The 18,404-nt window shown below is 39.2% G+C and overlaps 1 protein-coding gene across 1 annotated transcript in view; it reads left to right on the top strand.

Moving 5' to 3' along the window:
* The window catches only part of LOC136872264 (serine/threonine-protein kinase par-1-like), a 161,645-nt gene that overhangs the window by 34,486 nt on the left and 108,755 nt on the right, over nucleotides 1-18,404 (top strand). The window contains exon 2 of the mRNA XM_068227400.1: nucleotides 4,145-4,274. Coding sequence (XP_068083501.1) covers nucleotides 4,145-4,274 — 130 coding nt within the window. The remainder of the gene's footprint in view (nucleotides 1-4,144; nucleotides 4,275-18,404) is intronic.

The following is an 18,404-nucleotide window of genomic DNA, read 5'->3' as shown; positions in this document are numbered from 1 at the left end:
CGTGTCCAGTGCATTCGTTTTCTCGCTTGATTGTGACGTACGCTTGGTACGTAAGCTGCCCGCATTTCAGGTAAGCAAGCTCGGCCGCACAGGGCTAGCCTCGACGGGCGCCCAGCTGAGCAACTCTGTACACACAATTCACCATTGGCACTTATACTCTAACAAATTCCACAATTATACACGTTGTAGTTCACTAACACAGCCACACAGTTCACAGTTTAGGCATTACACAGTCTCATAATTCTGTACGTTGTACACTATCGTCACACCGGCCACTAGCACTTGTCCATTGGTCGTACACTCACAACAACCTTAGCTCAATGTCCCTTGCCGATCCCTCGTCGAACTGTCCCACGCTGCACCAGAGACACAGTGTTCACTCACGGCAGTTCGATATGAGAGATTGAACTCCTGGGTGACAGACAGAACAGAACGACACACTCAGTTCTATGGGCGTAACATTCACTTCACGTCACTGATGCACTCACTCAACTGACACTATCCACTGACAGACTGACTGACTGACTGACTGACTGAACGACTGAGCTCGTCCAGTCCGCCTTAAATAGGGAGGTCGGCTCCTCGAGATACTTCTCAAAAGAAGACGTATCTAGGGGTCCTCTCGATTTGGAATGATCTGGGTTTATTTTCCAGGTCTTACACATACCGTTGGGAGGCTTTCAGTGACAGGCCAGAGCTCCTGACTCGTTCCTGAATGGTTGCCTGCGCGGGCAGGGCGGGGCCTACATCTGGATAGTAACGTCAGCGACTCCCGACGTGCAACCGACCAATCTCGCTTCTCCCCAAGGTCTTACAACAAAATGGCAGACACCTATTATTATTAGTAGTAGTAGTACATGAAGAGGGTCTTTCCCTAGAGTTAGGCAGCACTTTAAACATCTGGCTTTAGTAACATCTTGGGACGATACTTTTTTTTTTTTTTTTTTTTTTTTTTGCAAATTGCTTTGTCACACCAACACAGATAGGTCTTATGGCGACGATGGGACAGGAAATGGCTAGGAGTGGGAAGGAAGTAGCCATGGCCTTAATTAAGGTACAGCCCCAGCATTTGCCTGGTGTGAAAATAGGAAACCACAGAAATTCATCTTCAGGGCTGCCGACAGTGGGGTTCGAACCCACTATCTCCCAAATGCAGGATACTGTGCGACAATATGCCGGATGCTATCCTAGTATGCAGATCTGAAGTCTACTTGCAGGTATCACTTGTTTGAGGTTGCTACCTAGAAGCCTATACTGAAACTTTCATTTAGAGAGAAATGCAATGTTAACGGGTTGGCACCTCCTGTTAGGTCATTTCTATGGGTTGCTTTTACTGTCTTCTCTTCAACCTGCTATTATAAAAGGGATTGTCTGACCCCTGCTAAAGATTGTCTTGACCGGTAGATCATCAGCTGAGGTTTGCAGCCCACTAAAAGTAGCTGGCATGCTGGACCAATCAGTAAGATGGCTTCTACCTCCTAACCGGTAAGATAGGCTTCTACATCCTAACATGTAGCTCTAATAATCATCAGTAGCGGACGGAGATACTTATTCTCCAACATATTAGAATGTAAAGTTTAGGGTAGTACCGTACGTGTTTCAGTTTTATTGTAGGGATTTTGTTAATTTAATTTATTTCTGTAACATGTCCGGTTTCTAGCTTCTTCCAACAGCGAATATAACCACCCTAATGCATTTGCCTCACGAGGAAGCACGAGTGTGGCCCCTCGTTTCCTTTTCTTTAGTTTTCTTTTTTGTGACTAGGATCTCCAAATTTAACCTTTCTTCCATTTTCAGCTGTTAATTTCTCTCCTCCTGGTAACAAGATAGTGTGGGGTTACCCTCTGTTTCTCTGGACTTCATGCTCTATTAGGTTTTACTGTTATGTACCACCATGGGATCGCTTGGATGATTTCAGCATCCCCTTCTCTTTTATGTAGGCTAATTTTCTAAATTTTATTTCTTATCTCTTTTTGGAATTTAAATTGTGCTTGGTCAAGACTGTAGTATGAGCTTATCTCCTGTTTACTTAGCAACTTTCATTGGCTTCCCTTGCAAGTGAAAGGGCAGCGAGTGTTGTAGAATTTATAGTTGTATGTGAAGACTCGTAGGCCTTGGAAAATGGGAGCTCAATATTCTTCCTTGTTATTAAAGAAGTTTTGAGTGCATTCAGCTTGTTATAAAGTCACAAATCTTGTTACCAATATTGTTAAGAGTGATCGATCACTAGAGCCCGGATTTTTATGCATTAATAGGTTAGAATGCAAACTTACTGAAGCGAGTAGCTAGTATAGTCTACCTTCACAACGATTATGCTATGAGGTTTGCATAAATATCAGGGGTACAGCCCATCAGAACCCCTATAATTTATGATACTCTTGCTACATTTTAATTTATGATACTCTTGCTACATTATTGAAGAGCGGGTGGCCGACACCTCCTACCAACCAAATTAGTTTGCAGTCTAACCTGTTACTGCATAAAAATCCGGGCTTTATCGATCACCTATCACTGTTACCTCATTTTATTTCTTGTTTTTTATATTAGAGTCATTTATTTGTCCAGCCCTATGGCCCTGCCGCCTCTTTCCCCACCACCTGTGCACTGCCGTAACAATTATTATTATTATTATTATTATTATTATTATTATTATTATTATTATTATTATTTTTATTATTATTATTATTATTATTGAAATCTTCAAACATTTCTTTACAGGGATCTTAAGATGGAGAATATAATGCTGGACGCAAGTCGAGAACATGTGAAGATAGTGGGCAAGTACTCTTAATAGCACTATGTAGTTTCCAGTTAGGAAGAATCTTCCTGCATTTCTCTCTATCATAACTCTTCCTGTAGTTAGTACCTAACAGTATGTTGATCCCATGTGTCCATCAGTTGATACGAAGCTCAATTAAACTTAGTTCTACTCAGCTCTTCTCCTATCAGTATACTAGAAGTGAACTTGTGCTGCCAGGTTTGGGCTAATGAAGGAATTTAGAATTGTGACTACAAAAATATAAAATAACTGTTGAATGCCGAAGAAGATAAATTTAAGGAGAAATATACATTCAAAACTAAAATAAAATGAAATAAGGCACAATTTCAACAATACTCCAATCAGTCTCATGAGACATAAATAGTATGTTAAAATACATTTGAAATTTAAGAAAAATATCACCAACAAACTTCATACAGAAGTATGCCTTCACGACAGGTAAAACTTATATTCAAAAAGCGTCAATAAATCATAATTTCATTACCTCAATAAATTACACTAAGGCATACAAGTCCCTTTAAAACAACAGTACTGGTAGTTGAGTAAGATTCACATTCACGAATCCATTTGCATACGCAATTGAGAGCAGAAATTATATTTAAAAATTTAGAATTACATATAATTTTCATTTGGAAGTTAATTCACCCAGTCAATTTTTAATTTTACACTGTTTCCTTGTAGTAGTTTAGCCATTGCCACACCACCAAGTTCACAAAGTAGGTACACTTAGTTTTGTTCCGAATAGCCATTCTGATGTTGTATTATAAAAATTCAGAACCTGATGTCTTACCGACGTGAGGCAGTCGTTTATTATTCCATTACTTACAAGCCTTGCTGATCAAGCTCCAAATACAGGCATCATGACAAATACACACACACACGCACAAAATTTTAAGAAAGTATAAACATTTTCACCACCACCTTTATAAAATTATTTAGTGTATAACACTATGGCCCACAAACAATTGCAAGGTGGTTTGAAATAACAAGGAGACACCATTGTAGTGCAGAGGCATGGAGAGAACATCCTTCCAGGTTGAGAATTCAAGTCGGAATCAAAGCTTCACCTCCCACCGTCAGAGAGAACAAATGATGCTTGCATCATGTAACGTCCAATAAGGTTATGAGAGTACAGAATAATTGACAATTATGCCAATTAGGTAATGACAACCAACAATGAGCAATTTAAATAACCCAATCTCTGATTAGAGTCCAATGGCTATTATTACATAGCAAATTTAAACAGGATTTAATCCAAGCACCTTCGGAACATGTCGTAATAATAAAAATAATAATATTTTGTCCAAATTTTTGTAATGCCACAATAGATGAAGTAATTTAGTATGAAGGTGTTTCACTTTCCAGACTTTGGACTCAGCAACACATGGAAAGCAGGAAGCATGCTCCAGACACACTGTGGCTCTCCTGAGTACGCTGCACCAGAGCTGTTCATTGTTGGGAAAGAATATGGACCTGAAGTGGATCTGTGGAGCCTGTGAGTTCAATGACCTTGTGGTTATCCGTGAGTGTAAGTTTTTGAGACTGCAGTGAACAGGTCAGACACGTTCTGCTGATATACAGTATATCATTTTGGGCACATCATTTGCACTTGCAATAACCTGTAGTCAAGTCATTCAATTCAAATCTCTGAGTTCATTGCTTTAATACCATACACAACTCCAGCTTCTTAACCTTTTAAAAAAGACCCTTTACATAATTTATATTAGTGTTAGAGGTAGTTGTAAATAAAAGGTTAAATCCAAAAGCAAGATTTCTCATCTACAGAGCATAATTTCTATCTCTTCATGAGACTATAATTCCCCAATCAGCTGGCACTATGAATCTGCCTCCTACCGAGCACTCACCTGCTCTCCCCTCCCATCTTTCCTACCATTACAGATGAGTGTACAATTAACAGTGAGAGCTACAGCAATTAAATCTTTGACACATTGTTTGATGAACTAACTAATGCAAACCCCTTGTTAGTGTATTTTCAGCAACATTTGGCCACTGCTCAAATAGCCAATGCATTGGTGATGGAAATGTATCACATTCTTGGTAGGAGAATTGTCAACAAGTACTTGTATCCCCCACGAAGTCCAGATTTAACACCATCTGACTTTTATTTATGACGGGCACATAAAAATAATATTTATGTAAGAAACTTGCACACAACAAATTTTAAAGACAACATAAGAGCTGAAATTGACTCAATCTGCAGTGAAGAACTTGTGAAAGTTAATAATAATTTCATAATAAAGTGACAGCAATATGTAGCACGCATACCAGGGGACATTTTCAGCATCAAACGTGAGTTAGGTAAGTATAAATTCCTATACTCTGTGTCTCAGTTCAGAGAGAAAGTGGGAAATCTCTTGGTAAGTGGCAGGCTCATAGCGCTGGCTGATTGAGGAATCACAGTCTCGCAAAGAGAGAAAAATTATGCTCTGTATTTTTATCCTTATGAAAACAGACATGTGTTAAGATGAATTACAGCTCACTGTTTTCAATTAATATTCTTCTTCTCTTTTTATTATTCTAGTAGTCTTCAAATTTATTACTTAAATATTACTGCAGAAGTCTCTTCAACTACTATCAGTCTTCAGAGATGATAGCATGAAGGACTGGTAAATGGTCTCTCACATTCCAACACTGTTTAATGCTGGCCATCTGCATCAAGATTTGATCCTATATATACGAACATAGTAGATGAGTCTCTGCATCACCTGTAATAGTGCAAGAATCAACATGATTTCCGTCTGAAGTGTCTGGAGCTGATGGTGTATACCTGTGGCTTTCCCAATACAAGCGCAAAAGCATTATGAAAAGAGAATCTATGGTCCTGAAATCCTGCATTCTTATAAACATTTGCAAAATTCACCCTTAAGAGAAACTTCAGATGGAAATCATGTTGATTCTTGCACTATTACAGGTGATGTGTTGGTCGCTCTGTAAAGAGATTTAAAAACAATCTGCCTGGAAAAGAATGGACGAAGTCATTTTTATGGAGACACCCACTGTTGTCTGAAAGATTTGCACCTAACATCAAGAAATGTCGAGCAGCTTTTGATGAAAAGATTATTACAGAATACATTGATAATCTTCTCACTGTCTTAGCTTCATCACAGGGTTAATTACCCGTATGGAGTGAATTTCAAAACAATTCAGAAAAAAATTTCAGATTTGAAGCCGGACGGATTACAAGACGATGAAGGAGAGAAACAGAATATGAGAATCGGAACCTGGAATATTACCTCTCTGACAGGCAAGGAAGTGGAAGTGGGAGAGGAGATGAAGAAGTACAAACTCGAAATTCTCGGGATCAGTGAAGTGAAGAAAAAAAGGGAACAGGGAAGATGGAACTGGATCAGGGATATGTTCTGAGATATTCAGGAGTAGATACGAGAAGTAGAGCTAAAGAAGGAGTCAGAATCATCACAAGTGAACAATTAAGTAATAAAGTGGTGGACTGGAAGGCAGTAAGCCCTAGGATAATGAGATTAGATCTGGATCTGGTAAATAAATGAAAAGTTGCTCTCATACAAATATATGCTCCTACTGAAGATAGTGATGAGATAGAAAAGGAGATATTTTACTCTTCCCTCCAGAGGACATTGGACAAAGCTAGAGATACCATAGAATCGGTGATAATAATGGGGGACTGGAATGCTAGAGTTGGGAATAAGATGAGTTCTGACCATGGAAGCTTGGGTAGGTATGGGGTAAAGAGAAGTCTGAACAGCAATGGAAAGAGAATGCTTAAGTTCTGCATAGATAATGAAATGCGAATAGGGAATTCTCTCTTCCCTCATAAACAGATCCACCAAATTTCCTTTGAGGCAATAAGCAGAAATGTATGAAGTACAATAGACTACTATGTGTACACAAAAAATACCCACTATGATGTAATGGATGTGAAGGTATTCTGCAGTACGGAACTCACCACTGAACATGGAAACCTGATTCATATATATACCAGAATCAACAAAAATGAATTATGTCAAAGTGAAAGTATCTGTCTTAGAGGATATCTCCAAGCGATGGGAGTATAAGAATATGTTGAGCGAAAAACTCATACAGAAAGAGCAAAATCACAGAGGTATGTGGAACGTGGAAGACAAATGGAAGGTGATGAAAGAAATGATTAACCAGGTAGCTACAGAGGTGTGCGGGATCAGCAGAGTCAAACAAAATAGGAGACTTTTTTTTTACTTTGCACCGACACAGATAGGTCTTATGGTGACGATGGGATAGGAAAGGCCTAGGAATGGGAAGGAAGCGGCCGTGGCCTTAAGGTACAGGCCCGGCATTTGCCTGGTGTGAAAATGGGAAACCACCGAAAGTCATCTTCAGGGCTGCCGACAGTGGGGTTCGAACCCACTATCTCCCAGATGCAAGCTCACAGCTGCACACCCCTAACCACACGGCCAACTCACTCGGTAAAATAGGAGACAGACAAAATGGTGGAGCAAAACAGTAAAGGAAGCAGTTGCAGCCAAGAAGAAAGCATGGAAAAGATATATGAAATCCAAAAATGAGGGAGACAAAGGAACATATACAAACTAAGAAATGCAGCAGGGAGAGCAGTCAAGGAAGCTAAAAAGGAATCCTGGGAACAGTTTGGAAGGGAAATAGAAGAAAGTTATAAGGAGAACCAAAGAAATTTCTGGCATGTGGTGAAAAGCTTCAAAGAAAAAGGGGGAAAGAAAATCAGAAACTTTAAGGATAAAAATAACAGGCTGAAAACCAACATAAAGGACATCCTGGAAGTGTGGAGCAAATACTCCACAGAAACCTTCAAGGAAAGCAATAGAATGGTAGTGATGACACCAATGGAAGAGGATAACAGTGGAGAGAGGGAAAAGGAAGAAGGTATTAGACTGAAGGAAGTGCAAGAGGCAGTTAAGACAATCAAGACTGGTAAAACAGCAGGCTGGGGTAATATTCACCCGGAGTTTGTGAAATTCGGAGGAAGAGAACTAGAGAGATGGATCTGGGATCTCTTCAAGTTAGTTTGGGACTCTGAGAAAATACCATAAGATTGGGAGCGGAACATCATAGTTCCCATTCACAAGAAGGGAAGCTCAACTGACTGTCATAATTACAGAGCGATATGCTTAGCATCAGTTCTCCAGAAGTTATATTCAACTATAATAGAGAAGAGACTTAGAGAGCAAGTGGAGGAAGAACTGGAAGAATAACAGGCTGGATTTAGTCCCCATCAGCAAACACAAGATTGGATCTTCTGTTTGAGAAATGCAGCAGAAAAGATCTTAAACTGGGAAGGAGAACGATTTGCAGCATTTATCGACATTCATCCCAAACTGAGTAGGGTGATTAAAAGTATATACAGGAGGGTTATAAGTATAGTGCGGATAAATGGTCAAACCTCAAAAGAATTTACAATGAAAAGAGGTGTCAAGCAAGGTGACAGGCTTAGTCCTCTACTCTTTATAATATTCATGGACCAAGTTATTAAACAATGTAAGAGGCGAACAAGTAAATGCAAAGTTGGAAATTTCAAGATGAGACCAGTGTGGATACAGGCACTAGTATATGCAGATGATATCACATTTTTGGCAACAGATAGAGATAAATTACGGAGGGCAGTGATGGAATAGGGGTGCACACTCCAAGACAGGTGGATGGAAGTTAATGTTAGTAAAATGAAAGTTATGCACCTTAATAGGAAAGAACAAAAAGACCTTAACATCGAGTGGCAGAATGAGATTTTAGAACAAACAGGTTCAGCAGTTTGAATATTTAGGCAGCATCATAACAGCAGATTGGAAAGTGGATTCTAAACTAAATCACAGAATCCATAAAGCTAACAATCTATATTATAATATTAATAATACCATCATAGGAAAGAGAGAAGTTACCAGGAAAACCAAAATGAGAAAATACAAATCAGTATATCTTCCAGTGCTGACGTACAGATCTGAAAGCTGGACACTGCAGAGTAATTTAGAGAGCAGACTCACTGCCATAGAAATGAAGAATTTGCATAAAACAGTTGGAAGGACAAGGAAGGATATGGTTAGAAATACTAGGATAAGGGAAGACTGTCTTAACCAAGAACCACTGATTAGTTTAATTGCAAGGAAAGAACTTAGATGGCGGGAGCACCTGGTGAGGATGGAAGAGGAAAGGAAGCCTAAACAACTATTTCAAGCAAGACCAGAGGGAAAAAGAGAGAGGGGACAACCGAGGCTGGATTGGGACACCTACATCTTTGACCTGGCACGAAAGAGAGGAAAGACTCCAGCCGAATTAAGAAGACTGGCACTGGACCCTATTTCATATGGGAAGTGGCTGAAGGACCCAACGCCTGTGAGGGCATAAAGGGAAAAGAGAAAGAAGGAAAGGGTGGTAAAAAGAAAATGAATAGTGTTTTGGATGAATCTGGTGAACTCGTAATAGATCCCAAGGAATCACTGGACAGGAAGAAATGTTTTGAAAATCTTCTAAATATTGACCATTTCAGACAAAAAGCTCATGAGGAAGAGGGCAATAATGTTAGTGAAATTACACTTGAGGAAGTGGAAAGGATGATAAATAAACTCCTTCATCACAAAGCTGGCAGGAATAGATGAAATTCTACCTGAAATGGTGAAATATTATGGAATGAAATGGCTTCACAGAATGAGGTTAGTCTGGTACCTTTTGACTGGACAAAAAGCAGCAGTTGCACCTGACTACAGGGTGGAGAAAAAAATTACTTCATAAATTTGGCTCTTAACCAGGTGTGACAATAAAATTAGTCTAACAACAGTTGTTGCTCAATCGGATAATGATGAGTAAACTCATCTAGAGCATTCAGAAACTGTTATCTACTGTACGGGACATGTCTCTTTATGTTGTTGAGTGTCGTTTTATGATTGCTTTGTAGATGTGAGTAGATTCCAGATATGTTGTGCCACACTGCACACCAATATTTTTTTTGCATTTCTTCTGTACATAATGGCTAAGTGTGCTCACTTGAATGATGAAACTATTCTTCATCTCAATGATTCAAATGAGAACTCTTTGGATACAATTTATCAACTTCATTGTCAAGAATCTGTATTGATGTTAAATCAATTGTAATATCGGTACACTTATTCTTGTTTTATTTATATTAAGAACAAAGAAATAATTAGAACTGCTGAGTTCGTCAACTGGGTGCATCTGAAGAATATTGTGGTTTACAATTTCCGTATTTCCCCCGCATTTTTGGCAAAAAGGTTAAAAAACTAATTACAAGAAAACAAGTGATGAGATAGAGGCAATATTTAATGAAAGTGGCAGCAAACTATCATTTAGTGACAGTGAAGGTCCATTGTTCTCCATAGGACCTGTTTAATAGCCGCACCGCCCTGCCGTTTTTACAGACTGCCTGGCTAACATAACCTAGACATATGCTAGTTACATAATATTAACACACATTTGAATCGCTAGGTGCTCCAAATTAAAAAGTAAATACTGTACAACTGTTTATTTAATAATCTTCATTATTGTCAGCAAAATTGCATCAATTACATCGGAATTTCAATGTATAGCTGATTATTGCATAGTGCCATGCGCAAGTGGTGTCTATATTAACGTGGAATCGCGCACGAGCTCTCGATTCCGCAAGACGTTACAAACCCATATGGCACTCCACAGCAACCACGTGATAATCAATCAATCAATCAATCACTACTGATCTGCGTTTAGGGCAGTCATCCAGGTGGCAGATTCCCTATCTGTTTTTTTCCTAGCCATTTCTTAAATGATTGCAAAGAAATTGGAAATTTACTGAACATCTCCCTTGGTAAGTTATTCCAATCCCTAACTCCCCTTCCTATAGACGAATATTTGCCCCAATTCGTCCTCTTGAATTCCAACATTATCTTCATATTGTGATCTTTCCTACTTTTAAAGACAACCACTCAAACTTATTTGTCTACTGATGTCATTCCATGCCATCTCTCCACTGACAGCTCAGAACATACCACTTACATGTAACTATTCTCATGTTTAGACCCCTATTGAAATTTGCTATAATTTGCATACACATTTTTATTTTTTCTATTCCACCTATTCAATACAATTGATTTTGTGTTGTTAGAAATCCATTTAACTACAACACTACATTGAAAGGGACATGTTTCACTCAGTTTCTGAGCATCCTCAGCCTTTGTAACTTATCCCAAGGTTAAGACCTGTCATTGTTAATTTGCTTATAATTAATTTGTACTTAATTATGATTCTAAAAACTAAGTGGTAAAATACGTGAACATAGGCAACAACTGTTGCTTTAGATACTATTGAGTTTTAACAGGATTTATGACTCAAATTTTAATGTATACAATATAAGAAGTCAGCTAACAATTGTTTTTTAAAGAAACAAAGAACTTGGAAATTTTATCCAAATCTCATTACTGTGAGAATGTTAGTGTTTTGTACATCAGTGTTATTAGAATCAATGTCTATCCCAATGTTAGCACTGTCACTTTAAATTGTTAAACTGTCCATATGCCTTTGCTGGCGAGATGTAGTGTTTACAGTGCACTATGTCTTCTGGTATGGGCTATATCAAATTTGTTACTTTCATTGACCTGTCTCAGTCTCATCCTCGGCTTTGACAATATGAAAGTGACTGAGGTATGAGTGATGCTAGTAATACCATTCCTTATGCAGCCAGTCCCTGTTATGAATGGTGTGAAACTATCGCTCATAGGGTAGGTTGGTGCATGCATTTCAGTGGTATTGGCAGGCTGATATGTAATAGCAACTACTAGCTCTGTGAGGAAAGCAACGGGAAACTACCTCACTCCTCATTTCCCTAGTATGCCTCTTCAGTGACACCTAGGCTATTTATGACAGCTGCTGGCGGAGCTGCAGAGGATCAAACCAGCCTTCGGGCTGAATACCCAACATACAAACTGTCCATGGTGTTTACAAATGCCTATGTTCACGTATTTTACCACTTAGTTTTTAATCATAATTAAGTACAAATTAGTTATAAGCAAATTAACAATGACAGGTCTTAACCTTGAGATAAGTTACAGAGGCTGAGGATGCTCGGAAACTGAGTGAAACATGTCCCTTTTAATATAGTGTTGTAGTTAAATGAGTTTCTAACAACACAAAATCAATTGTATTGAATAGGTGGAATAGAAAAATAAAAATTTGTATGCAAATTATTACGTACTACTTAGTCAAGTGGCTCATCTCCTTTCTCCCAAGTCTTCCCAGCCCAAACTTGGCAACATTTTTATAACGCTACTCTTTTGTCGGAAATCACCCAGAACAAACCGAGCTGCTTTTCTTTGGATTTTTTCCAGTTCTTGAATCAAGTAATCCTGGTGAGGGTCCCATACACTGGAACCATACTCTAGTTGGGGTCTTACCAGAGACTTTTATGCCCTCTCCTTTACATCCTTACTACAACCCCTAAATACCCTCATAACCATGTGCAGAGATCTGTACCCTTTGTTTACAGTCAAATTTATGTGATTACCCCAATGAAGATCTTTCCTGATATTGAGACCTAGGTAGTTACAATGATCCCCAAAAGGAACTTTCACCCCATCAACGCAGTAGTTAAAACTGAGAGGACTTTTTCTATTTGTGAAACTCACAACCTGACTTTTAACCCCGTTTATCATCATACCATTGCCTACTGTCCATCTCACAACATTATCAAGGTCATTTTGCAGTTGTAACTTATTTATTACTCTGTACAGAATAACATCATCTGCAAAAAGTCTTATCTCTGATTCCACTTCTTTACACATATTATTGATATATATAAGAAAATATAAAGGTCCAATAATACTGCCTTGAGGAATTCCCCTCTTAATTATTACAGGGTCAGATAAAGTTATGTCTACTCTAATTATCTGAGTTCTATTTTCTAGAAACATAGCCACCCATTCAGTCACTCCTTTGTCTAGTCCAATTGCACTCATGATTTACCCTATCAAATGCCTTAGATAGGTCAATTGCGATAAAGTCCAACTGACCTCCCAAATCCAGGATATCTGCTGTACCTTGCTGGAATCCTACAAGTTGAGCTTCAGTGGAATAATGTTTCCTAAACACAAACTGCCTTCTATCAGACCAGTTATTAATTTTGCGAACATGTCTACTATAATCAGAAAGAATGCTTTCCCACAGCTTACTTGCAATGCATGTCAAACTGACTGGCCTGTAATTTTCAGCTTTATGTCTATCAACCTTTCCTTTATACACAGGGGCTACTATAGCAACTCTCCATTCATTTGGTATAGCTCCATCATGCAAACAATAATCAGATAAGTACCGGTACTTCAGATATGGTACTATATCCCAATCCATTGTCCTTAGTATTTCCCCCAAAACCTTATCCATTCCAACTGCTTTTCTAGTTTTCAACTTTTTTATCTTACTGTAAACGTCATTTTTATCATAGGTAAATTTTAATACTTCTTTAGTATTAGTCACCTCCTCTATCTAGACATTATCCTTGTAACCAACAATCTTTACATATTGCCTTTTGTAGATCCTCGCATACACACTCCCCTTGCTCATTAATGATTCCTGGAATGTCCTTCTTGGAACCTGTTTCTGCCTTAAAGTACCTATACATACCCTTCAATTTTTCACTAAAATATTTATGACCGCCAATTATGCTTGGCATCATGTTATGGTTAGCTGACTTATTTCCTAGATTCAATTTCCTAGTAAGTTCCTTCAACTTCTCCTTACTTCCATAGCCATTTCTATTTCTTTCCAACCTGCACCTCCTTCTTAGTCTCTTTACCCTGGTCAAGAAGCAGAGTAAAATCAGCATTTTACAAAATTTCCCAGAGAATCATCAGTCCAATAAAACCACAACCAATACCGCTACTACTCCAGCTCCGAATTTGGACGAGTACAACTGCGATCAAATTAAATGGAAATCAAAGTTTTCTGAAAACCTAACAGACGACCACTTTGATGAGGCCATTAATGACTTTGTCCAATTCTTAGCTTCAGTACCACATATTCTTCCCGGGCCGAAACACCCTGCCCAGAAATATTATGAACTGAGAAGAAAAGGCCAACTTAATTCTGGCCAACGTTCATATAGGACCTCTTCAAACCCTGAAAGATCAATGAAAAGGGGAAGAGAGAAGAGAAATAGGAAGTACATGTATGAATCAACTCAGTTCTACTATTATAATCAGCGGCGAAAAGCCATACGCAATGTGTTTACAAACGAACAACCAATTTGCAGCCTGAAAGAAGATGTATTGCACACATTCTTTTCGGACATATTTTCTAGGCCGAACAACCACAAAAGACCAGAATACCCTCAAAAAGGCACTGAGAGTGAACTCATGGAGACTAACGACCTATACAATCCGGTCATATCTAAAGAAGATATTATTCAGGCAACACAGAAAATCAAGATAAACACCGCAAGCGGTCCTGACCACGTAATCATCCGAGCTATTAAAAACAGCACGATTTCAGAGATAATCACAATCATCACCACTAGAATGCTAACAACAGGGTTAGTACCATCGACTTTCAAGAAAGCCCGTACAATTCTGGTTCATAAAGGAGGTGACGTAAATGATCCCAGTAACTGGCATCCAATTACTTATTGCTCAGTTATTAGACAAGTCATCGAGAAAGTTCTTGATAAACAGCTTCAGAACTACATTGTGTTTCATGACAATCAAAGGGGTTTCACCAATACACCCAGTACTTACATAAATACCTCAATTTTGGAGCCCGCTTTACAGCACACTAGGCAAGAAAAGAACAATGCATGCATTATATTTCTCGACGTTCGCAAAGCTTTTCGCAAAGCACACTGGAGTCGGTCAGAGTGCCCGAAAAACTGACGAGACTGATAATTGCTCTACAAGAGGGAAACGTAACACAGATACAGACACGAAAACAGGGAACAAAACCCATCAACATTAATCGCGGTGTGCTTCAAGGATCCCCTTTGTCACCGCCATTATTTAACATCGCTACCAATCATATTGTGGAAGACCTATCTGAAGATTCTTTAGCAAGGAATTACGGTTACTCAAATGCAAATGAGGAGCCTAACCTCACTATAATGTGTTTCGCCGATGATACGGTAATACGTAGGTGGTTTGAAAAGTTCTCGGAATGTACTAGAATTAAGTATCTTACCTCAGTGGAACGGCTTTTATTTTTAAACATAGTCTCCCTGTAGACTAATGCATTTGGTCCAGTGATCTTCCAATGCCTTGATCCCATCTCAAAAATGAGATTCCTCCAGGCCTGCAAAATACCTCTCCAATTTGGCTGTCAGTTCTTCCCTTGTAGAAAATCTCCGTCCACCAAGGAAAATTTTCAGCTTGGGGAATAGATGAAAGTCTGATGGTGCCAAATCAGGTGAATAAGGTGGATGTGGCAACAATTCGTACCCCAGTTCATGAAGTTTTGCCATGGCAATAACACTTGTGTGCGGCGGAGCATTGTCCTGATGAAAGATGACCTTTTTCCTTGCCAAACCAGGCCTTGTTTCGCGTATCTTTTCCTGTAGTTGGTCTAGGAGGTTTGCATAGTATTGCCCCGTAATTGTTTGGCCAGTAGGAAGATAATCTATCAGCAGAATGCCTTTTGCATCCCAGAAAACTGAGGCCATGACCTTTCCAGCCGAAAGCACTGCCTTTGCTTTCTTTGGTGGTGGTGAATCAGCATGTTGTGTCTCTGGGGTATAGTAGTGGACCCAAGTTTCATCTGTAGTCACAAACAGGCGCAAAAAAATCTTGTTGGTTGCACTGAAAACGGACCAGAATTTGTTCGGTCATTTCCAATCTGGTGCGTTTATTGTCCAATGTCAAGAGCCGCAGCACCCATCTTGCGGATAATTTTTTCATACCCAATTCTTCGGTTAAAATATGATGTACCCGTTCAGAAGACATCCCTACAGCTTCAGCAATCTCCCGCACTTTCAGTCGACGATCCTCCATGACCAATTTATGCACTTTTGCGATAAATTCTGGGGTCGTAACACTTTTTGGCCGTCCATTACGTGGATCATCATCCAAGCTCTCCCGACCAAATTTAAACTCGCTGCTCCACTTGGCAACAGTTGAAAATGAAGGAGCAGAGTCCCTCAGTGTGTTCTGAAAGTCAGCATGAATTTCCTTTGCTTTCATACCTTTCTTTACAAAGTATTTAATCACTGCTCGAATCTCAGTTTTTTCCATTGTCACAAATCGCTACGTGGGAACAACAACAAAGAGTCGTCACCATCACACTCCTGCAGCCGCGCCACGTGTTCACTCACAAAGGATGTGTGATTATTGCGCGGGAACCTCATTGCTCTAGCACTGACATTTAGCAGTGATTCCGAGAACTTTTCAAACCGTCCTCGTGTTTGGGAAAAACACTGAATCTGCTGCCGAACTAGCGAGGATCGCCATAGAAAGATTTAAGGAACTCGGCCTGGACATCAGCGCTTCAAAATCAGCTTGTCTTTCTATCAAGAAAGGTCAGCTAACGGAGGAGAACATCATCATTAATGACGACTATGAAAGTAAATCACAGTGCAACGGAAGTGCGATTCGTTACTTAGGTGTGAATTTCATCAATGAACTTAAACTGGATCCACAAGCTGTACTTGACAAGATGCGAAACAAGATTGACACCCTTGTTAGCACACCATTGCTGCAACCTGACCAGAAATTTTCAATTTTAAATAGTTCAATATCACCTACTCTTATTTACCCACTCCAAGTTACTCCCCTAAACAAGATACCTCAAACTTTTCTATCAGATGCGGATAAAATATTAAAGAGTGGAACTAAAGAATTATTACAACTACCAGCAGACGTTCCGGATCATATGGTATACACCGGAAGGAAGTATAAAGGCTTCGATTTGTTTCGCACCACTTGGGAAGCCAAACTACAGCATATTAACATCCGTAATAAATTATCACTTGCAAATAATGGCTACATTAATGCAACTAGGAACTTGGGACAAGAACGTACAATTTGTTTGCAAGATCTAGGCATAGAAATGAATGATCGAGTTATGTCCAAAAATAGCCATCTCCCCAATGTAAGGAAGGTCCAACAGATACGAGACAGAGAAGTTGGACTCTTCCAGGAATACACACCAGGGAACAAATGGATAAGAGATCACCGAGGCTTAATCTGTGCGGAATGGAGAGAGACCATCAAGATGACAGCTAATGTGTGCACCGTTTGCTCCTTGCCGGGAAGGTCCCAGGACAACACCCTCTGTCAGCCTTGCCACATAGAGCACGAAACTCTTGCCCCTGTCCTGGGAGTCTGCCCTCACGGGGAGGTATTGAGAAATTCCCGCCATCATACAATACGACACATGATTGCAACCTCGCTGAGGGATCACGGTTTCACGGTGCACGAAGAGGTCTCTGGCCTAGCTACCGACGGGAGTAACAGGCGTATTGACATGATAGGCTTTCAACCAGCTAGCAAGCAAGGACTAATCTTAGATCCCATAATATGCTTCGAGTCGCACGTTGGCCAGGCCAAAGAGGTGGACGCCGAAAAGAAGTCAATTTACCAGCCATATGTAAACTACTATAAAGATAAATATCACCTAGACAATATTTCCATCCATGGACTCATGATCGGAGCTCGAGGCACAATCCCTAAATTTCTTGTACAGCTATGGGATTCTCTCAGTCTCAGCCGGACATGACTTCACGACATCGCTATCACCGCAATACGAGGTTCAGTGACCATACTCCGCAGTCATCTATATAACATCTGAAGAACCATATTGCAAATTCATTCCCGAGCCTTGTGGTGATTTTTCTACCAGGCACACTAGCAAAGTCAACAGTAACTTAGAAGACAAAATACTATGTAGTTGACATACTTTGTCCTTGCGGCAGCCTCCGCATGGGGGAGTTGTTGTTATTATTAATTATTATTATTATTATTATTATTATTATTATTATTATTATTATTATTATTATTATTATTATTATTATTATTATTATTATTATTATTTATATATATTATATTATATTATATTATATTATATATATATATAAATAATAATAATAACAATAATAATAATAATAATAATAATATAGTGGATCTTTACCATTCCTTACCACCTTTAAAGGTACAAACCTGTTTCCACATTCCTTAACAACTGCTTTAAACCCATCCCCGAGTCTGTTTACATTTTTATTTACCATTTTCCACTGATCATAGTTACTTTTTACCGGGCAAGTTGGCCATGCGGTTAGGGGCGCACAGCTGTGATCTTGCATCCGGGAGATAGTGGGTTCGAATCCCACTGTCGACAGCCCTGAAAATGGTTTTCCGTAGTTTCCCATTTTCACACCAGGTAAATGCTGGGGCTGTACCTTAATTAAGGCCATGGTTGCTTCCTTCCGACTCCCTACCCTTTCCTATCCCATTGCCGCCATAAGACGTGTCTGTGTCGGTGCGACATAAAGCCACTAGCAAAAAAAAAGTTACTTTTAAAAAACTCCCTCATTCCTGTTTTATCAGCAATATAGTACTGCCTAATAGTCCTAATTTTAATACCTTCCTTTCTATCACATTTATTTTTAACTACGACAAAAACAGCTTCGTGATCATTAATACCATCTATTACTTCGGTTTCTCTATAGAGC

The sequence above is a fragment of the Anabrus simplex genome, chromosome 4, assembly GCF_040414725.1.
Source record: "Anabrus simplex isolate iqAnaSimp1 chromosome 4, ASM4041472v1, whole genome shotgun sequence".
In the NCBI taxonomy this organism is placed as follows: Eukaryota; Metazoa; Arthropoda; class Insecta; order Orthoptera; family Tettigoniidae; genus Anabrus; species Anabrus simplex.
This window is presented reverse-complemented; position numbering and strand designations above follow the sequence as displayed.